Source organism: Peromyscus californicus, unplaced genomic scaffold, assembly GCF_007827085.1.
Source record: "Peromyscus californicus insignis strain IS unplaced genomic scaffold, ASM782708v3 Scaffold_23__1_contigs__length_62951481, whole genome shotgun sequence".
Taxonomy (NCBI): domain Eukaryota; kingdom Metazoa; phylum Chordata; class Mammalia; order Rodentia; family Cricetidae; genus Peromyscus; species Peromyscus californicus.
The window spans coordinates 18,379,448-18,403,040 of NW_026294534.1; the positions used below are offsets into that span (position 1 = coordinate 18,379,448).

General features: G+C 39.8%; 1 protein-coding gene across 1 annotated transcript in view; it reads right to left on the reverse strand.

Moving 5' to 3' along the window:
* Nucleotides 1-11,785: 11,785 nt before the first annotated feature.
* Nucleotides 11,786-23,593, reverse strand: part of Hook3 (hook microtubule tethering protein 3) — a 100,098-nt gene continuing 88,290 nt past the window's right edge. Inside the window, exon 22 of the mRNA XM_052751911.1 lies at nucleotides 11,786-23,123. Coding sequence (XP_052607871.1) covers nucleotides 22,983-23,123 — 141 coding nt within the window. The 3' untranslated portion in view covers nucleotides 11,786-22,982. The remainder of the gene's footprint in view (nucleotides 23,124-23,593) is intronic.

Consider the following 23,593-nt stretch of genomic DNA (forward strand, 5'->3'; position numbering starts at 1 on the left):
TGTAAGGTCATTGTGTAGTGGGCTACTGAAATATAGTTATCTTTTTATTTATTATTATTATTATTACTATTGGTTATTTGAAACAGGGCTTCTCTGTGTAACAGCTCTGGCTGTTCTAGAATTCACCCTGTAGACCAGGCTAGCCTCAAACTCAGAGATCCACCTGCCTTTGCCTCCCAAGTTCTGGGATTAAAGGATATGAGTGCTCTGTCTTCATGAACACCAGAAGAAGGAATCTGATTCCATTACAGATGGTTGTGAGTTACCATGTGGTTTCTGGGAATTGAACTCAGGACCTCTGGAAGAGCAGTCAAATGCTCTTAACTGCTGAGTCATCTCTCCAGCCCCCATGAAAGTATTCTTAAGAAAAACCTGAAATGCTAACATTATCTTGAGGTAAGTGGTCACTAGTCACAGAGACCAGTCATACATTTCTATACAATGAGTTCCTGACCTCAAGGTTCTGAGAACAGCCTGAGAACTTAACTGTTATCTTTCCTCTTCTGTAAACAATGCTTGCTTGCTTCCTGCAGATGTTCACAGCTTCCTTTCTGTGTACATCACATGATTGCTGTTTTTGCCTTTAAAAGCTCAAGCAAATGGAGGTTGGTGCTGCACCCCACTGCTGTAAGTGGGCCAGTCCTGCTGGCTGAGAATAAAGGCTTCTCACCATTTCACTTTTTCAGGCCTCTTGAGTGGTCTCATTGGGTTTGAAGGAAGAGCTTTAGACTTTTTTTTTTTTTTTTTTTTTTTTTTGCCAGTTTAACTTCAGAGTGAGCCTTTGGGTCTTCTCTATGATTGAGGTGGTGGTAAATGTGAAATATAAAACAGGTAAGCAGGTTGAGGGGATATAAATGTTTGTGTCACACCCTCCTCCCCAGGGGGAGTCTTGCTATGTAGCATCAGTTGGCCTGAAACCACATCCCTCATGCTAGCCTCAAGTCTCACCTCAAAAGATAATTAATTCTGAAGGCAAGTATGAGTGCCCCTGGCCCTGGGACACCCTGAATTCCGTGGTCTAGTGTGGTAACAGTTTCATGAAGCTTTTATAGTAACAGAACATAAATAGTCATAGGTCCACGCACTTCTTAAATATATTAATGGATGGGTTAGACAGATGGCTCTGTGGTTAAGAACATTTGATGCTTTTCCAGCGGACCTGGGTTGAGTGTATGTTGAGTGGCTGACAACCACCTCTAACTTCAGCTCCAAGAAATCCAACTCCTTCTTCTAGACTCTGGTTGCCTGCCCTCACATATAATTTAAAAATAATGAAAACGGATCTCTAAAAAAGAACATTGGTGGAAACATTAATTTGGTAGGTTAAGGCACAGTGGGGAAACCTTTGCCTTAGGCCTCAGAGGCTCTCTGATGTTAGTCTTAGCCTTTGGTTGGTGGGAGGTATGTGTCTATTGTACATTCCAAAAGACTTAACCATTGGTCACAAAGATCTTAGGTACAAAGGACAGCAATGACTATTAAAAAGTATAAAGATGGCCCAAGATGACTTGGCTCTGGACTTGTAGCATTCCAAACTCCACACAACCACTGACTTTCTAACCAGTTGATCAACCTTGAGGAAAGTTCTGTGGAAGATGTCAGTTCTTTCTGGGAAGATCTAGTCATGCTCTCCATCTGCTTTGTAGGATTATAGGCTGAGTCACCACTTCTAGCTTCTTGGTGTCTTTTTTGGGGTAGAATGGTCATAAAGGCTTTCTAAGGGGCTGTTTGAGCAAGGTGGAAAAGAGGAGGAAATGCATACTTAGGATATTCTTGATTCACAGAGAATGCCAATATGGTTGAATACTGTGAATGTAGGAAAAGAGGTGGCAGGTATCATGGTAAAGATTTGAGATTTGATTTTGTGTGTGTGTGTGTGTGTGTGTGTGTGTGTGTGTGTGTGTGTGCCACAATTGAGAAAAATGCCTCCATTGGATTTGCCTGTAGGCAAGTCTGTTGGCAAAATTTTCCTGTCCCACAGCCCCTCTCAAATATCCACTCAGAGGCTTAATATTAATGACAAAGACTCGGACAGTAGCTCAGGCTTATTACTAACTAGCTCTTAAATTTTAAGTTAACCCATATTCCTTATTTACACTCTGCCTTGTGGTGGTGCCTTTATTAACATGGCACATTCATCTCCTGCTCCCTCTGCATCTGACTGGCAACTCCAGACTCCACCCTTCTTCCAGCATTCTCCTAGTCTGGCTCTTCCTAATCTTATTCTGTTCAGCTATTGGCCAGTCAGCTTTTGGTTTTTTTTTGGTTTTTCGAGACAGGGTTTCTCTGTGTAGCTTTGCGCCTTTTCTGGATCCTGCTCTGTAGACCAGGCTGGCCTCGAACTCACAGAGATCCACCTGCCTCTGCCTCCTGAGTGCTGGGATTAAAGGCGTGCGCCACCACTGCCTGGTCAGCTTTTTTATTAAACCAATCACAGCGACATATATTCACACAGTGTAAAGGAATATTCCACAGCACAAGTCTATGAGGCATTTTCTTTTAGAAAAAATACTTTTAACTAGTTTTATTTTATATGTATGTGTTTTGCCTACATGTATGTATTTGCATCATGTGTGTGCCTGATGTCTACAGAGGTCAGAAGAGGACATTGGATCCTTTGGAACTGGACTCACAACCATTGTGAGCCACCATGTGGGTATTGAGAACTGAATCTGGGTCCTCTGCAAGAACAACACATGCTCTAAATTGCCGAGCCATCTCTCTAGTTCCTGTGAGGCATTTTCTTGATAATGATTGACATAAGAAAGCCTAGCCCACTGTGGGTGGTGCCATCCCTGGGCAGGTGTTCCTGGGAGGTATAGAAAAAAAAGTAGTTGACTGTGAGTAAGCAGCCCTTCTCCATGGCCTCTGCTTCAGTTCCTGCCTCCAGGTTCCTGCCTTATGTTCCTGCCCCATCTTCTCTTCATAGTGGACTGAAATCTGTAAGCTGAAATAAAACCTTCTCTCTCCAAGTTGCTTTTAGTCATAGTCTTAATTACAACAATTGAAAGCAAACTGTGATAAAGACTTATATCTGATGTTTTCTAAGACTTTTATGGTGTATGTGTGTGTGCTCATGCGCGCATGCATGTGCATGCATGCATGCTCCAGCTGTGTTCCTCTAGTGAACACTGACTAATGCACAAGGAAGCACTTTATAGGCTGACCTATTTCCCTAACTCAGACTTTTATATTTTTTTCTTGTATTTAGGTCTGCTGTCTATTTGAAGTTAATTTTTATATATGGTACAACATAGGAGTCCAACTTTATTTGTTTGCATATTGGTATTAATTTGTTCCAACATCACTGTTAAAGAAATTCTTTCCTCACTGAATAGGGTTACTACTTTTGCCCAAAAAGCAACTGATCATCAATGCAAGAGTTATCTCTTGACTTTCAGTTCTGTTCACTGACAATGTGGAATGAAAAAAAAAGCCACTTTAAAGAACACCGTAGGACTATTCAGGATAAACAGAGAAAAGTCTGAAAAGGGATGATCAGAATATCTGTGATCTGATTAGAACGAGTCTTATAAGAGGAGAGAAACAGAGGCACAGAAAAAATTGAAGCAATAATGGCTACATTGATCCAAATTAGAAGAAAACTATAAACTTTGAATCTCAATGAACTCAAAGAAATGTAAAGAAAAAGCGTTAAATGGAAATCAATAGCTATAAACCAGTGATAAAGAGAAACTCTATCAATGAGAATAGAATGGCACATCATGGCACAGGACAGACGTAAGATGTGAGCAGGTTTGCTCCCAAAGCTGCAGTGGACAGTCTCAAAGAGAGCTCCTAAGAGTCCTGCCTCTTGGTCTTTATATCCTTATACACTCTCTGTGACTGGAATGTGGGCTGGACTGTGTGACTAGTTAGATACAGCACAAGGCATGGGATGTCACAGCTGAGACTACAAGTCTGTGTTTCATTATGCTTTCCCCTCCTGCCCTGATCAATTATATCTCTTATAGCCTCATTATGACGGAAATAAACTCATTTTGTAAGTTGCGCTATGGAAAGCTTATGCAGCAAGGGCTTGATGTATCCAGTAATAATAAGGGCCCAAAGCCATGTGAGCAAACCTAGAAGTAGCTCTCTACTCCAGCTCTGAAAGGGAGCCTTGAGAAATGCTCCAACCAGGGAACTGTGAGCTAAGAAGCGTGTTTGTGCTATGTGTGGCTGAGTTTGGTGGTAACTCATTATTCAACAATAAATAGCCAATATTTTCATCTTGTACTCCTTTGTACACTGAAAACGCCAGAGAAATGAAAGACCAAATAAAGCACGCAATACTAAGATATTCTAAAACATTAATTCTCCATAAAAGATTTATAGAATCAATCAATCCCAAACAAAATCCCAGCAGAGTTTTTGTTTAAAAAAAAAAAAAATCGATGGGCTGAGAAGGCTCTGTGATTAAAGATCCTGCCATGCTCTCAGGAAGTGTGAGGATCAGAGTTCCCATTGTGTTTTCCAGTGTAAATAAAAGTTCTGTTGATCTGAAATGTGATTGAGTAATGTCTATATCAAAGGAGCTCTCTCCTCTCACCTACATCCTTATGCAACAGTACCCAGGAGGCACACAAGGTTCCAAGGGAAGAGTTGTGTGGTTTTTATATCTGCTACACCTAATCCTATCGTTGCCTCAGTTGCTGACTGAGTCTCTGAAGCTGCTGCCTTACTGCAGGGGGTGGGGGGTGGGGGGTGGGGGGGTGGGGGGTGAGGGCGGGCCTTCGCATCCTACTAGCTCAGAGAGGCAGAGAAAGCAGTCAGCTGACCTTCCTCCTTTGCAGACACCCTGGAAAAAGAGCTGCTCTTCCACTGTCCCAAACCAAAAAGGACTGCCAAACTCAAAGTCCCTCCCTACTACTTCCTGTGCATCTCTGTCTTCCTGACTCCCTCTTACTTTCTATGGCTACTTCCTGTCAATTAGTTGCTTGCTCTGCCTCTTGACCTATGATTGATTTTATTTAATCCTGCTTACAATAAACAGAAAGCTCTTGGATTAAGGGTGTGTACTAGGGCTAGACCACACCACAGCTAGAGGCAGGTTTTTCCAATAAATAATGCAATCTTGGACTTCACAGTGTGATCAAATATCCTGCAACAGAGTTGCACTTAAGTGTCTCAGCAGTGGTGATTTTGAAATCACTAAGGTAACACTATCTTGTTCTGACTCCATTTTTGTGTTTACTTAGGCAGTTCTCAGTCATCTACCCTCCTCCCTCCAATGGTTATTTCTGCCTTGGCAACACATTTGAGAATTCCGTGGCCTTTACTATGGTCCAGATGTATTAATCAAAATAGTAAGCTAAAATAACTAGAAAAGATATGTCAAAAATCACTGACGTTATATCTAAAATAATGGCTATGATCTGCCAGGAATAACTGTTTCAAGGTTATTCTGACTCTCATCTAACGTTGATGTGAATTATGATATTTGTGGTTTGGCCTTTGAAAACTCTGCATCCCCGAGCTTGGGTACCAAGGGACTTCTCAGAGGCACAAGCCTGCTCTCGGTCTGGCCATCAATAAAATGGTCTTAAAACTTTAAATTGGCTTAATCAGCATAGTTGTCAGTAACTATCTTTCACGGATCATTACAGTTTGGATGAGAATGGCCTCCACAGGATCATATGTTTGAATGCTTGGTTCCTGAAGAGGCCTGACTTAACATTAGTGCAGCCGTGACAGACTGCAGACTAACAATACTCGGATGAGGCCTCACACCATTACAATAACCAGGAAAAGCCAAAAACTGTACCCTGAGGGAGACTGATCAGAATTAAACAAACAAGTACTAAATGCTCTAGAACATAAAGGACAGCTCACATCACTTGTATATAGATTGACAATTTCCTTGCAGCAATGCCAGGACCAATCACTGTTTGACAAAACTTCTGTTACTTCACTCCTGCCCAATCGGAAGTTCAACCCCCATCTGAACCTGGAATTCCCCTACATCCCCATCCTTTACTCCTTAAAAACCCTGCCATAACTGAGCTCAATGATCTCCCTGTTCTAAATGCTGTGTCGGGACAGAGAACCCAAGCTTGAGCTTGCAATAAAGGCTCTTTGCTTTTGCATATGAACTCAGACTCCTGGTGATCTCTGGGGGACTCATGACACAGGCATTAACAGTCCCCAGTTGTGGAATATTAGTTTAAGACGTGTTACATTTGTTTATGCTGTGGAAATTTTGTTTAATGATACAAAGGTGTCTTGCATTCTTTTATGTTGCATTTGTTTAACTCAGTAAAGCTGTTACTTTGCCTGCCTAAAACACCCGATTGGTCTAATAAAGAGCTGAATGGCCAATAGCTAAGAAGGAGAGGGATAGGTGGGGCTGCCAGGCAGAGAGAATTAATAGGAGGAGAACTCTAGGCTCAAGAGGAAGTGAGGAGCAATGAGAAAAGGAGGAGAAGGGGACGTCAGGGGCTAGCCACCCAGCTATACAGCCAGTCATGGAGAAAGAAGGAAAGAAAGATATATAGAATAAAAAAAGGCAAAAAGACCAGAGGGAAAATGTAGAAGAGTAACAGGATAATTTAAGTTAGAAAAGCTGGCTAGAAACAAACCAAGCTTAGGCTGGGCATTCATAAGTAAGAATAAGTCTCTGTATGTAAATTTGGGAGCTGGGTGGTGGACCAACAAAGAGTAAAGAAAAATCAACTACACCCAGTTAGTGAGTGGAGCTGTTTGGGAAGGATAAAGGAGGTCTGGCCTGGTTGGAGTAGGTGTGGCCTTGTTGGAGTTGTGTCACTGGGGATGGGCTCCGAGGTTTCAAAAAACCCACACCAGGCCCACTGTGGTGGTTAGAATGACAATGGCCCCCATAGTCTCATAGGGAGTGGCTCTATTAGGAGGTGTGGCCTTGTTGGAGGAAGTGTGTCACTGGGGTGGGCTTTTAGAGTTCAAGTGATCAAGCCAGGCCCAGTGTCTGTCTTTACCTGTTGCTTGCCTACCCAGATGTGTAACTCTCAGCTGCTCTCCAGCACCATGTCTGCCATGACAATAATGGACTGTACATCTGAAGTGTAAGCCAGCCCCAGTTAAATGCTTCCCTTTATGGGAGCTGTCATGGTCATGGTGTCTCTTCGCAGCAGTAGGGACAGTCCAGCGCCGTGCCTGCCAGCCACTGTGCTTCCTGCCATAATGGTCCTGGACTCACTCTCTGAAACTACAAGCCAGTCCCAGTTAAATGCTTCCTGTATAAACGGCCTTGGTCATGGTGTTTCCTCACAGCATGGTTGAAGGTAAGACAACATAGTTACCATTTTGGTGGCTCTCAAGGTACATTTCAAAGAGTTGCTAAGGACGATTTTGTTCATCTTTGATAAGTGAAATTAGAGGGTGTAGTAGAATATTATTTTAAGGTCTGTTACTTCTGTTTATTGTAGCTGGAGTTTTCCTGCCTGGCCCACAGTCAGGACAAATCTCTCTCACCTGCCAGTCCCACAGCCACTCAGACCCGATCAAGTAAACACAGAGACTTATATTGGTTACAAACTGTATGGCCGTGGCAGGCTTCTTGCTAACTGTTCTTACAGCTTAAATTAATCCATTTCCATTAATCTATACCTTGCCACATGGCTCGTGGCTTACCGGCATCTTCACATGCTGTTTGTCATCATGGCGGCTGGCAGTGTCTCTCTGACTCAGCCTTCCACTTCCCAGCTTTATTCTCCTCCTTGTCCCGCCTGTACTTCCTGCCTAGCCAATGGTCAATCAGTGTTTTATTTATTGACCAATCAGCAACACATTTGCCATACAGAACATCCCACAGCAGTTTATGTTGCATTTGTTTAACTCTGTGAAGCTGTGTTACTGTGCCCGTCTAAAACAGCTGATGGTTTAATAAAGAACTGGCTAATAGCAAGGCAGGAGAAAGGATAGGCGGGGCTGGCAGGTAGAAAATATATATAGAAGGAGAAAACTGGGGAGAGAGATTGGAGAGCTAGGAGCCAGAGAAAGAGGACTGCAGGGGCCAGCCACACTAAGAAGCCTTGGAGTAAGAGTTTAGATTTACAGAAGTAAGAGAACGGGAAAAGCCCAGAGGCAAAAGATAGATGTGTTGATTTAAAGATAGGAAAAGCCGGCTAGAAACTAAGTCAAACTAAAGCCAGGCATTCATAAGCAAGAATAAACCTCTGTGTGTGATTTATTTGAGAACTGGGTGGTGGGCCCCCAAAAGAGTAAAAAAAAAAAAAAAAACCAACAGTAGGAGGGTGGCTCCAAAGGTGCCTTTGAGGGGACAATATGCTAAAATCAGAAAAAACTAAATTTGCACAAGGGGGTTAAGACATGTCTTTATACAGTAAATGGGGTTTCTGGTTAGATGCCTTGAAATTACAGATTTATGCTGGAAAAGGAGAAAAGCCTTTACATTTAGGTCTTAAGCATGCCTTGTTGCCTTTTAAGATTCTTTTTTTGTTGTTGTTTTAAAGATTTATTTGTTATGTAGAGTCTACATGTATGCCTGAATGCCAGAAGAGGGCACCATATCTCATTATAGATGGTTGTGAGTCACCATATGGTTGCTGAGAATTGAACTCAGGACCTCTGGGAGAGCAGTCCATGCTCTTAACCGCTGAGCCATCTCTCTAGTCCCATTTTAAGATTCTTATTGGAATCTCTCTATATAAAATGTTTTCTTTTTGTTGGTAATCTTTCACAAATGCTGTTTGTGTTGGAATTTTTTATTATGTGTATGGGTTTTTGCCTGTATGTATGTCTGTGCATAGCATGCATGCCCTGGAATGTGAGTCACAGATAGTTGTGAGCTGCCATGTGTGCTGGGAATCGAACCGAGGCTCTCTGCAAGAGCATCTGGTGCTCTTAACTATGGAGCCATCTTTCAGCCCACATTGGAACTCTTGATCCACAGCTGTCAAGATTTAATTAAACAAGACTTCGGCATGAGGGGCTCTTTCCCCTTCCTATGTCCCCACAATTTTCTTTGTCTCTCAATTCTGCCTCAATGTTAACACCACTCTAAAAAGGAAGAAGCCATGTTTAATTCTTTATTTTAATAACTCTGGCCAGGGGCTGGATTTATACCTCAGTGGTTACAATCATGTACTTGCCTTTGCAGAGGACCTGAGTTTGGTTCCTAGCTCCTACAGGGCAGCTCGTAATCCCTTCTAACTCCAGCTCCGTGGGATCCCATGCCTTCTTCTGGACTCCGAAGACGTCTTCACTCACACACACACACACACACACACCCAAAAAATTAAAAAATAATGAATCTTAAAAAATACCACATAAATTAACTATGAATGAACAAGGATCAAGAGAGGACAGGACTCAAAAGAGAGACATAAGACAGGTCATCCTTCAGGTGAGTGATTTATTAAGGGGTTATTAACTGCAGACAGTATGACATTGGTTCAAAGTGAGAGAGGCTCACACACATAGTAACAGCTTCAACCACAAACTCTCACAGTGGGGAAACCAAAAGGATATTGACTTACAGCGAACAACTGGCAGAATTATAGAGCTACTTAGACATCAATAGGCTTGAAGTTTATTGAGGATGGACGCCCCAAAATCAGGTTCCCTCAGTGCCTTGATAAATTTCAAGGAAGGGGGAAAATACCACAATTCCACCTTCCTTAGGACTGGAAATACCATGTGACACAGATGCCCCTCCTTGATTTAAGATGCCAGCCTGCCTTGAGGACTGTTAGAAGGCTGTTTTCCTGGTAAAGCATCCCTGCTCTTACAGAATTTTAACATTCAATCTGCTGTTACATGACTTTCTTCTCACGTGTGTGGGACCAAGGACAACTTTGGTAGGTGCTCCTCAGGAGTCATTTTCTTTTTTGAAAAGGTCTCCCATTGGCTTGGAACGCACTCAGGCTGGAGTGAGCTGTCTCTACCACCCCAGTACTAGCGTTATGTTACCACACTGGGCTTCTTTTTTTTTTTTTTGGTTTTTTTCGAGACAGGGTTTCTCTGTGTAGCTTTGCGCCTTTCCTGGAACTCGATTTGGAGACCAGGCTAGCCTTGAACTCACAGAGATCCGCCTGGCTCTGCCTCCCGAGTGCTGGGATTAAAGGCGTGCGCCACCACCGCCCGGCACACACTGGGCTTCTTAAATTCAAAACTTCATGCTTATGTGGCAAGCATTTTATTGACTGAGGTATTGTCCCAGAACTGTTATATTCTTTTCGGCCAAATGAATAATATCTGAGTTCTGTCTCTGGTCCTGGGTTGAGACTCAACAATCTAAACAGCCTAAATGATTAGATATATCCCTTCCCTTAAGAGTCAGTGTACATGAGAAGCTGTTACAGACTTCAGAAACTGCACCTAAATATGTAGGTTTGCACAATTGTCTGCAACCTTTGCCACTATCTACCCTCTAAGGTTTTTCTCCGCAGTAGTGCCTTTGGCCGCCGCTCACTCTGATCCTAACAAGCTTTGTTTCCTGCACTGTGCTGTCTCATCTGCATTTATTAGAAAAGGTTTTTATTTTATTTGTGCATGTGTGTGCGTATGTGCATGTGGGTGCAGGTGCCAGCAGAGGCCACAGGCATGGATTCCCCCGCAGCTGGAGGTGTAAGTGGTTATCAGCTGTCTGACCTGAGTGATGGGAACCAAACCCAGGTCCTCTGCAAGAGCAAGCACTCCATGCTCTTCACAGCGGGGCGGCTTCCTCAGCTCCCTCCTCCCAATTCTTCTGACAGACAGCACAAGTTAAGTTTTACTAAGGGAATATGTATTCCCTTTTGCGAGTTCTTAGTTTTGTTGATAAAAGAATTTTTAGACTCGGGAGGCTGGGGATCGTTTTGTAAGTTTGAGAGAAAAACAACAGGCCAGACAAGTTGTAAATCTCAGCAGCTACTGGGCAGAAGGCGACTGTGAAGAGGAAGGAAGTCCCGCCTTCTGGACAGGCTCCAAAAGGCCAGCAGGCTCAGCAGTGGACGTCTGCAAGCAGACACAGGGTTGGGGAGAAAGGGCCAGTGTTTAGTGTCAGGGCCAGTGTAGTGGGGACCTTGGCCAGTATCTGGAGAAAGACCAGAGGACAAGGAAAACTTTTGAGTTTGAACAGAAGAGGTGGTAGGCCTAGCAGTGAAGAGCCGCAGAAACTGTTCTGAGGGACGGTTTTCTGGGGTGAAACTAAAGTAACATTTCATTAAGGAAATGTTAGTCTTTTCATTGCTTGAACATGTTTTCAGGTGTATTAGCTTACCTAGGCTAGGTGGTCTCGTGGCCAGATAATTGATGAGCCCACCTGGATTAACTCTGTTTGTTTGAGACAGGACTCACTATGTAGCTCTGGTTGTCCTGGAACTCACTCTGTAGCCCAGGCTGGTCTCAAACTCACAGAGATCTGCCTGGCTCTGCCTCCAGAGTGCTGGGATCAAAGGCGTGTGCCACCCCACCTGGCTTGGATTAACCCTTAACGGATGGGAAATTATCACAATTTTAGACGCAGATCAGAATGCCATGTTTCCACCCAGGGGCAGGGGCAGAACTCAGATCTCATTCTTCTGAGTAGGAGGAAACAGTTTTCCCTTAAGGCCGATACTTCCTCTTCCCCTTTCATTTTAAGATCTTAAGGAAAGTGTTACCTGTGAGGATTTCCTTTTCTTCAGTGCTGACTGGAAACGGGAGGCGGGCTAAGGCTGATTATGAGGGAGGGCCCATCCTCAAGGGCTTCCAAGACTATTAACAGTCTACCTACTTAACAACACCACGTGTGCAATTAAGTGTAAGAATCAGACACTTGTGAAATGTCTGTCACAGAAAAGAGCAGAAAAAACAAGATCTAAGCTCGATTTTTATACAAGTCTTTATTTACAACTTGTTTAACAACTGTACACTTTTTGCAGCCTTGAAAACATTTTTTTTGTACTTGAATGGGAAAATATAGTTTGACCAAATCTTAACTTTTTTCATATACATATATTATATGCATATATAAACACTCATATATAACAAGTTGGCAGTCATAAAATCAAAATAAACTAAAAGGAAATGTAAGATTAAAAAAAAAAACCCTACCTTATGAAGGTTTCTTAGAACTTTGTTGTTGTGACTTTAGTTAAAATTTCTAACTGAAGGAGACATCTCTAACAAGTCATTTACCCCAGCAAAACAGTGGGAAAACTTGTCAATTTTAAGACAAAGTACATAACTGGAAACCTGGTAAACAGAAGGAAAAAGTCTTGACCACCATTATGTATATAATGTTGTTAAAAATGATCTTAAAGTGGACATCATTTTTGGATTATGATGACAAAGAATAAAACTACTATAAGTTCAATAGTCATCCAGAGTGGGACTATAACTAAAAATCCCTCTTAGATGGTAGAACACAAGGATGCGGAAAATCACCCGCTACATCAACTATAACATAAAGGGCAGTCAGTAATACTCAAGACTCGAGAGCAAGGCCTTACACATGGGGCTGTGGTCAGCACAACTCCAACTTCAAGATACTTAGGTGTTTTCCAGCTCATCTGAAAAAGTGAAAAAAAAAATACCATAGGGAAACAAATGTCTTCCTAGCTTTGTATTTTTGGTATTTTGAATTTCTTAATCCAAATGAGGCAGATTATTAAGCATGTTTGACTTTTGCTACCCATTACATAATAAAAGATGGGGTTATAATGGTAGGCAACTCTCAGAATGAGATAACTGTAAAACATCTGGAAATTATTTCTCAGAGTACAAGGTACTATGATTTATAGAATCTATAAATGCCAAAATCAGGGATGACAATATTTTAGTGGATTTCAATTGTAAGTAACTAAAGCCATTAAAAAACAAACTCTTATGAAAATTAAGTGCCAGATCTCTGTGTACAGTCATTTCCTACATTTGTACTAAAATGTTACTTACTTAGAGCATACTGAAAATTATCCTTAATCAGTGAGTCTTTGTAGAATACATATTCAATTAGGCTTCCATGAAAACAATAAACTAAATGCACACATATCATTTGCTCAGCTGTACTTGAATCACAGTAATACTTTCATAACTTGTTTAGAAATTAACAAGTACCTCATTATCAAGTTTAAAACAGGAGGAGAGCACTGTGACCTCTTAGCAGGAAAGGTGTCACTAAGTGTTAGTCTGACTCAACAGAATTACAACTCATGTCAGGAGTTGTGGTGCACACCTTTAACCCCAGCGCTCAGGAGGTGAGGCTGGTGGAACTCTGTGAGTTCCAGGCCAGCCAAGGCTAAAAGTGAGACCCTGTCTAAAAAAAAAAAAAAAGTGTGATTACTGAAGTACTCTAATATGCAAGGCCTTAGGTTGGATCTCCATTACTGCCAACTCCAGAAAACAACAAAAACAAACCAACGCAGCCACATACATTTAAAACAAGTCTCATAGTTTGAGTTGAGAAATTCAGATACAGCAACATAATCCTTTAAGTTAGATGAAGTACTTTAGTACAGGGAAGGAAAACAAGTTCAGATTTCCCATGTTTTCATCATCTAGTCACAAGCAGGCAAGTGCAGGGAACCAGGAAGAAAACCAAAAACCAAATCATTCGGCCCTAACTGTACCTTTGAAGTGGAAGACAGTCAAACATGAATTTAAAGCGTGTAAGGCAGAAACAAAAGGTAACTTTCATGAAATATTGAGATACAGATTTAAATAACCTAAGGCTATGATGTTTGCTAATTTTGAGAATAAGTTAAACATTTATCAGTTTCTGCTTGATGAAAACTAATATAAGCAATTAAAAAAGTATAAAAGGGAGAAATGCCTGAAGATATTAAGAAATGATTTAACTATATCAGTTGATAAAGCATTGACAATTTGTGTAAGGAAGAGTATATTAAAAAACTCAACAATATAGGTCTTTGATTTGTTCCAAGGCCAAAAAGGATGGCACAAATTCTAAGAAAGAAACACTTTTCGACTGTTAAACCCTTTAGCAACTGCTCCTTAGATGACTTGTAAGTTGACCGACAGCCTCTGTTTTCTTTCCTTTTTCTGGCGCAGTTTTCTGCATTGAAGGAATGTTCTCCACCTGCACTGCCCACTGCACATGTGTGAATACTGAACAACTGAAACATTATTAGAGTACTAAGGTGAAGACAGAATCTCACCATGTAGCCATGAATAGTTGGTCCTAACCTTGTGGGCATCCTCTTATCCCAGCTTTTCAAGTGCTAGAATTACAGGTATAAGTTACCTCTGAATTAAAATTGCCACACATGGCAGGTGACTTGGTCTTATAATCTACTTTTATGTACATTAACAAGAAGCTAGTAGATGTTAGGACACTTAGAAACTTATTCACTAAACACTTACATAGAATATATTTAAAACACTGTATATTGTTCTGTACTGGTGTAATTTTTGTTTTGTTTTTTGAGACAGACTGGCTTTGCATTTTCTACGTTGCCTCATCTGATGTCAAACTTATGATCCTGCTACCTTAGCCTGGTGTTGGGATTATGGGCGTGTGCCACCATCCTGGCTTTCTTATTTTTTTACTCTGGAAAAGAAAAAAGGTTCCTATTTCCTTGAAGTTGAATGTAGACTTCTCCATTTCAGTGTTGCATTTTTCTAGGTGATTGACTTAAGCAAACTTCATCAACAGAAAGAAACTACTACAGCAACATGTGTGTCTGTCCATCTGTGACTGAGTGTACGTGTGTGTGAGAGAGAGACAGAGAGACAGAGACAGACAGACAGAGACAGTCAGGCAAGCAGGCAGACAGAATCTGGACTGAAGTCAGGCAGGGTCTTGTGCAATCTAGCCCCACGTTCTGCTGCTGGAGCTAGGTCCAGTAGCAAACTTTTTACACCATTACAATATGTATCGCCTTTAAAACAAGGCAAAACCAAAAAATGTGTATGTTTTTCCAAGCCAATTCCCCATTTTCTGGCAGTAATCAGGGTTAACAGTCAACAAGCCACAGTACTTTTGGTCTCTAACATGACTGCTACATTCACGTTGCAAATGGGAGAGTTCTAGGTCTAAAAACTCACTCACCAGCACAAGATGAAACCTGTGCAAGACAAATTTAAGAAAATAAGCCAAGATTTAAAAAAAGTCTCTCACAGTACAATTAATATTTCTGTAGCATCTGGCATCTCTAGTGCTTCCCTTTTTTAAAATCACCTTTCCCCCATTTTTTTTAGATACTCTGACTTCTGTTTCTGGTGTGTGTGCGTGTGCGTGTGCGTGTGCGTGTGTTTCCTTCTCTTTTGGGTATTTGCAATGGTTAGAAGCAGTCTACAGGTTTTTATTTTAAGAGACGACCCCTCAAAGACAACCCCTCAAAGGGTAAGACAATCTTGTTAAACAGGAAAGTGTTTAGTTTTATTAATGAGAACGCAGTTTCAAACATGTTTGTACTTGAGAGGACTTGGTTTGCTGGCGTGAGTTCAGTGGTACAGCACTTGCCCTGGAGTGAATAGGGCCCTCGGCTAAATTCCCAGCACAAAAAACCAAAAGCCGGCTTACAGTGTGACCAGTTGCCCAACCCATGTATAAATGTATTTCCAGACTTTGACTCCTGACAGTGAGGTGTCAACAGGAAATGTCAAATTGAAGCAGAAGAGGAAAGGAAGAAGATAACTTAGTATCAGTCAAGTACTGAATACTTTGTAGTGAAGTATGAACACCCTAGACTGAGAGGCTGGCAGATAACACTAAGATGCTGTCAAAGACAACAGACTATAGAAAGGATAATCCGTGATCAATGGGTACATCAAGAACATGGGTTCTTCCACGGCTTTGACAACACAACTGCTACACTCACCACTCTGTCAGGTCAGCGCTCTCAAGTGCTCAATGACCTCGGCACGTGTTAGGACCGTCAGTGTGCTCAATGACCTCGGCACGTGTTAGGATTTGTCTTGTACTCACTCGCTTGTTCTTCTCATAATATTTAATTCCTTTAAGTCCCAAGCAGATACAATTCAGGTTTTAAGAGCCCTATAGGTGGAAGTTTTGAGATAATAGGCACCTACAATTTCATCTTCAGTCAGAAACACCTGCCTGTGGCCTGTGGTAATGCATCAGATACATAACGGCTTACTTTGAATGTGTTTTTAAAAGCCTACTTTTCTCTTCATTTACAGACATTTTGTAGAGAGGTACAATGTATAATTAAGGGGGACATAAAATTAAGACAGTGGTTTTTAAACTATATAAGGTATGATATAGATACCTGTTGGGAAGTTGATGATAATTTTAGCCATCATAGATTCTTTTTTCTCATCAAAGTTTTCTTAACATCCTAATTCACTGTGTCAGACTTAGTAATAACTTCTTAATAGTTATAAAAAGAAATGTTTTCCCTCCCACTAACATACAAGCTATATGCTTAGTTAATACTCACCAAAAGACAATTAGAAATTAGTTTGGTCTACTCTTTTATCAGACAGATGTGTAATAATGATAGACTAATTTTGTTGGCTATACCTTAAGGGACTATCTAATAAGTATCTAATAAGATACTGTTTGAGTATGTCTCTTTGTCTAAATATTTGTTAATTAGTCTCCTTCTTATGCCAATATTCACTCTACTCTTTATAATGGGTTTGTCTTAATAGCCATCTATTACTTTCTTCAATTTCTATTTTCACTTACATACTACATTCAGACTTAACCTTACAGTATATTAGTAAAACTGTAAGAAAACAGAAAAATAATATAAAGAGACATGTAAAGGAAATCTTGGTATGTCTAGTTTTAAATATGCATGTATATATATACATATACACACAGAAATATATACATATGTAAGATTTATATACACATATATAAATCATATGCATTTATGGACCCCCCCCCCCCCCCAGTTTCCAAACTTCATATACAAGCCATAATTAGGTTCAGGCCTCTCATTTCTCAAACCAATGTCCTTGTTCTATTACTTTACTGTAATTGGAAGAGTCCACATATATTCATATTTTAAAACATTAACTAGAGAATTTATGGTTTTCTACTCACAATGATAACATAAATAAGACTGATGAAAAGCTGTCTTTTTCTTTTATTGGGTTTTTCTTTTTTTCTTCTTTTTTTTTTTTTGACACAGGGTTTCTCTGTGTAGCCCTGGCTGTCCTGGAACTCATTCTGTAGACCAGGCTGGCCTCAAACTCAGACAGCCTCCTGCCTCTGCCTCCTGAGTGCTGGGATTAAGGGCATGCGCCACTACAGTTGACTTGAAAAGCTGTTTTAAAATAATCAGAACACACTTTCCATGACATAATTAATGACTTAAAAGCAAGAAATGCCATTACATTGGGTTGTCTTTCATCTTATAAACATTACACTAAACATAAGATTAATAATTCTAAGTGACAGAAAGGGAAGAAGTTATCGTGTTATTAGCAAGTGAGTTAGCTATTAGCAAATTATTTTATGTTTTGTAGACTTCTGAGAGCTGTACAGTATTAAAAAACTTAGAATATTATTGTGCTAAAGTTGGACAAATATTCAATAAAAAGCATACATCACTTAAATATTCATTTCAAAAAGTAAAAAACTGTGAGATGCATTGAGAGTAGCCTTCCTCCTATCTCCCCCCAAAAAAAGAAAAAAAATCATAGAATATTCAAATCAGTTTAAAAGAATAAGTTCTGAAACCCCTTTCTAAATAAAGAAAATAAAATTTGCTACACACACACACACTGTGCACACCTTTAATCCTAGCATTCAGGAGGCAGAGGCGCTCTGTGAGTCCAAGGCCAGCCTGGTCTACAATAGTGAGTTCCAGGACAGCCAGGGCTATGTAGAAAGACCCTGTCTCAAAAAAACAAAACAAAACAAAACAAAAAAGAAAAACCCCAAATAAACAAAAAAAGGGTTGGATCACTTTTAATTCTGACAGCACTATAGTTAACAAAGTTACTTTTATTGGATAGAAAACCCCTTTAAGTTATGAAAAGAAAAACAGAACATGATAAAGTAATTTTTATAGATCTAGATATTCCACTTTATTTATGCATTTATATATTTAGTTCATTCATCAGTACTAGGGACTGAATGTATGGTCTTGAGTACGCTAGGTAACAGGCCTGGCTTCCCATTCTATTTTGTTTGGCACACTCTTTTGTTTTTTGAAACAAGGTCTCCCAGGCTAGCTTCCAACTTGCATTTTTTTTTCAGCCTCGGATTCCCAAGTTCTGGGATTACCCTATGTTTCACTGTTAAATACAAAGCTGAATCAGGTTGATGGTAATCTAAAGGAGAAAGAAATCTCTTCACAATATGAGGATAAAAAGTCCAAATATTTGGGGCTGGAGAGATGGCTCAGTGACTAAGAATGCTGGCTGTTCTTGCAGAGGACCCAAGTTCCACACAGGGAGCTCACAACCACCCATAACTCCAGCCCCGGGAGATTGGATGCTCTCTTCTGGCCTCCGTGGGCACCTGCACATATCTCCAAATCCTCTTCCCCCAAGTTAAAAAATATTAAGTCTTAAAAAAAAAAAGGTCCAATTATTCTTCCATGGCTTAATGAACAGAAAACCAAAGGCATTTGGTACTAAAGTGATTCCACCTTAGCAAAAAAAGATGCTACATATGTCTCTCTCATTGTGGGGTTCAATTATGTTCTTAACTCAAGTGGCTGGAAGCCAAGTTTCTACGAGATATGGACTGTGGATGTTCAGGACCACATCTCCCAACTGGCCATAATTACAGCATTTGTGTACCATGAGACCTGAACAAATGAAGGGAAAGGTGGGGAGTAAAGAAGACACTTTAAAATTTGTTTTTATTAAAGATAACTCAACTGAAATATTTTAAAGCTTAAAATATGGTTATTGATAGAACAACAGATCAGTGCTTTTATGAGAGCAAGAGATTCTACAAAAGAACTATATACATTTTTTTTTCTTTTTCTTTTTTGAAGAAAGATAGAATCTCATGTAGCCCCAAGTGGCCTCAAACTCTCTACAGGTATATACATCCTTCTTATATGATGCTAGGGATTGAATCCAGCACTTCAAGTCTATTAAGCAAGTGCTATACCAAATAAGCTGCATCCTAGTCCTCAAGAACATTCCCCTTTACTTAACAAGACTGAAAGATCTGCTATTGAAAAGGTGAGTAAAACTGCTCATTGAGTACACTTTCTTTTCACCAAGACCTAACTTAGACTTAATCCCTAACTTTCATATAGTTGTACAGCATGGGTCTGTAACAATTAATGAAATCAGACTGGTAGTTCTGACTAATTACATTTAGCTTGACTTGCCAGGTAGTGGTGGTGCATGCCTTTAATCCCAGCAATTAGGAGGCAGAGGAACGTGGATCTCAGAGTTCAAGGCCAATCTGGTCTACAGAGTGAGTTCCAGGACAGCCTGGGCTACACAGAGAGAAAACCCTGTCTCAAAAATCAAAAGAACCAATTATCTTGATTGTGCAACTGGGCTCTAAATACATTAACCAAACTTCAAGAAAATTGGATGATATTATCCACATAATTTAATTATCACATTAAGCTAATTTTACCAAGATAACAAATAATTCAATCCTGATTAAGTTTGAATATGAATCAATTATTTAGGGACTTATTTTTATATCATTAGGTAATCAGACAAAAGAAAACTATGACCCAGTTTAAATTTTCTTTTTATAGATTTGTATTATGTGCATGAGTGTTTTGCCTGCATGCATGCTTGTACACACACGTGTGCCCAGTGCCTGTGGAGGTCAGAAGATGGCACACGAGTCCCTGGAATGCAGTTACAGATGGTTGGTCATATGCTTCTGTGTGGGAACTGAACCTGTGTTCTCTGGAAGAACAATAAATGTTATTAAATGCTGAGTCAACTCTCCAGCCCTAGTTTTTAAAAACTATTTTCAAATATGTGCAAGTGTATTAGCTATTTTCATTTCAGATGCAAGAAACTATTACATTTACAGGACTGTTTCCCTATTCTAATCTTCAATGTATAATATGGAACACAAATGGTCATTTTTTTAGTATTTGCTTTGCCTTTTCTTTTTGGTAAACCCTGGTGAGCTGGCACAGAAAATAAGCTTGTTATAAGAACCTCACACAATGACACTGTTCCACTGTCCCCATTCTCTTGCTAATGCCAGGACAAGCTACACAAGCTTAGGAGGCTTCGGGAAAGTAGCATGAAAGAAGCGTGTGAAGACACAGTCCAGCATCACTGACCACACATCATCATCAGAGTACCCAAAACATTCTTGATCACTATTGGAGAAACTGTGACCCCCTAACTCCTGACCTAAATCACACAATGGAAAAGCTGCCACTGCTATATTTAGGTTTATTTGTGGCTTTATGATGCCTAAAGTCTATGCTTGGATGCTGTTTCTTATGAAAGCATGCTTTATTTTATTCTGAAATATCATGAGATATTTCTTCCACTTACTGAATGAAATCCCCCAAACATTAAAGATACAGCAAACAACAGTGAAGGTTTTAAACACTGAAATTAACACACAGCAATGCTGAAGAAAACCAGAAGCTAAACTTCCTTCCGAAAGCTTGCAGCATTTCCAAAACATCTAGAGAAAGTATCTGGGTAGGTGGGTGTGCACATAGAGAGGGCAGGTAAATAGAAAATGAAAATCGAAACGTTGCGATGTTTTTACCTCATGGGTAAAGTATGGTTGAAGAGCAGCTTCCAGAGTCTCTTGTTTTCACAGTCACTTTATTCTATAAGTATAATGTCTCAACAACCAGTATTTTATTAAGTGTAGGGATCATAGACTAACTTGTTTTAAAAAATGCCCGAGTCTTAGATATTCTGTGAACTAAAGGTGGAGTGGGAACTATTTTAAGCTATTTTTAATCTTTTAAAACATACTTATTTGCGTGTGTGCCGACAACTGTGTGAGTGTGGAGGTCAGAGGACCTCCTGGGGAGGAGCTTGTTCCCTCACCATCTGGGCCCCAGGAATCCCATGAGCAGAAGTTGTCAGCCTTGGCAGCAAGTACTCTTTTCCAGCTGAGCCATTTTGCTGGGCCCAATTTTTAATCTTTTATTTTCAAACTTGATACATCATGTAGGCATGGCAGCACACACCATAATTTCAGCCTCTTGGAAGGCAGAGGCAGGAGGATGGTTTTGAGTCAAAGGATTAGAGGGTAACAAGGCTAGATTGTCTTGAACTAAAAACAAAAGCAGACCTAAAAGATCGGGTCTGTTTGCCCCGAAACCCCATAGTGCATTGTCCTCACAGAGCGAGCTCTCCACTATTTCTAATCCTCGCTGCTTTATGGTCTTCCTAGGCAGATGCCTCCTACTGTGCTCAGACACTTGCAGTGAATATTTTTTAAAGAAATGCCGCACAGCGCATGCTGTCATTTCTTTATGTCCTAATACCTTTCTTCAAGAATTGTTTCTCAGGGAAAAAAAACTTTCTAAGAGCTGAGTATGGTGGTTCACGCCTATAATCCAAGAGGATCACATGTTCAAGGCAGCCTGGGTTACATAAAGACTCCGTCTGACAAAACAAAACAAAACATGCAGGACAAATGTTTCTTATAAAGGAGGAGGGAGCTAAAATGAAGCACTTGCATATAGTTTCTGAAAATTCTTAATCTCATTCAACTTGAATTAAAGTTACTGCCTTTTATACAAAACTAAACAGCACCAGCACTTCCAAACAGTAAGTACATCAAATACATCTTCCACGTAGATGACTTACCTAAAGACAACAAATAACCTCTGACCTCATTTCAGATTTCTTTTTCTTTTTTTTAAATGTGATGATTTGAAACAAGAAAAAGGCTGGAGGAAACTTAAATATAATTTGAGATCAAATACATAAATCAATATGGAAAAAGACAAAAGGTATATTTTCAAATAAATGATAGTTTAAAATTATATAATACCTTATATAGACAAAGTGCTTCACAGTGATTGCTTAACAGGCATTCATCTATGTAAATAAATGTGGCATACAACGTAAGCAATTTGAACAACCAAATACCCAAGAAAATCTCTCCAGTTACCAATTCTTGGACTCGTAGGTAGAGTTAAACACTGTAAAGAGATCTGTCATAATATTACACAGAGAAATGCATGTACTGATCTTAATGAATGGTATTAAGATGTTAACTATCAAGATTAATTGAGAAAAGGAAAGGCTCACAGAATATATAACAGAATATATAAAACATATGAGGCATAAGTCAAAGAACTGCCCCAAAGATAAGGCTACCTATATGAAAAATAAATCTTTTACATGTAGAGAGCAATTAAAAGTGCGTGGCTAGAATCTGATTCTTAACTATGAAGATATTCCAAAGGAAGAAAAAAATCCTGCCAAATTTTATCCTCCGTAATGTCTACCCAAACATCTTCATCAACTTCACTTCTGCCAGCAAGCATGACAGCAGGAGATAAGTGACAATTCACACATTCATGGTTTGAAAATGAAGTCTTCGAATAAGTTTAATTTCTAGTAAAATAACATGAAAACTCCTTTCTTCCCTCTGAGGGATCCTGCCAGGTGCCATGTGATCTGACTAGTGCCTCTGCCAATGTACTTCTTTGCAAAAGTGCACTCGATACCACTTTATATAGTACAGTAAATATCTAAGTTATCTGAAGTGCATTTGAAAAACAATTGAAAACACAGATTACTACACCATAAAAAGATTAATTCCCTTTAAACAAAGACAGTCTTATAAAGTATGGTAACACAGTAGGCACGATAAAGAATATAAATTGTGTATCAATTACTGGCAGAAAATCTGATTCTTTACAAAGCCCACACAAATGGGGAAGAAGACATTTTCATACAAAGAAAAGTATTACACTATTATACAACACTTTTAATTGTACATTTACAAATTTTTGGCACATTAAAAGGAACTGAAAAGACTATAAAGCAAAGGACAAAGAAACTAAAAGATACAAGACAAAAAAATCCTCATGTGAGAAACACTAAATATTAACACAAGAGAGAAATAAAATAAGCTGGCTGAATTTCCTGAAATGTTGTTGTATGTAACAGAAGTATGTTTTTTTTTTTTAAAAATTCCTAATGGCGAGACCTCTCTACCTTGCCGTGGCTGGCTGGACATGGCCTGGGTAGGACCTTCTTGTGCTGGTCGCTTGTCTTTGCCTCGCTAGAAAGGACTGCCCTGAGCCTGTGCTAGCTAGTCTATCTTCAGCCGCCTTTTTATGAAGAGTCATTCCCTGTAACATTAAAAGAGAAACAAAAGTAGTCAGTGAAACATGGGCTGTTCTTACAAAAATAAACGTCATCATGCAGAATTTACCACACTGAATAGCAAAGTACAATTTATTAGGAATATTCATTCTACTTATTATGGCTTAAAATTTTATGAAATCCTTTTCATTCCAACAATTAAGTACGAATTTTCCTTTGGAAAAATTAAGGCTTAATTTTATGAATTTACAACAATCAAAACAAGAGATAATAGAGAATGATTTTTAGAATACTTCCCCTATACTTTCCTTTCAAATCAAACAGTGATTTTCCGAGAAAAGTGCAATTGATTGGTAGCAGCCGATTCACATAAATTGTGGAAATCACAGAACTAATCAGAAAGGAAAAACACAAATGCACTTGCTTCTTACTCCGGAAAGCCGTACTAAGTACCATACATACCACAATGCTGTTTTTCTTCACTTCAAGGCAGACT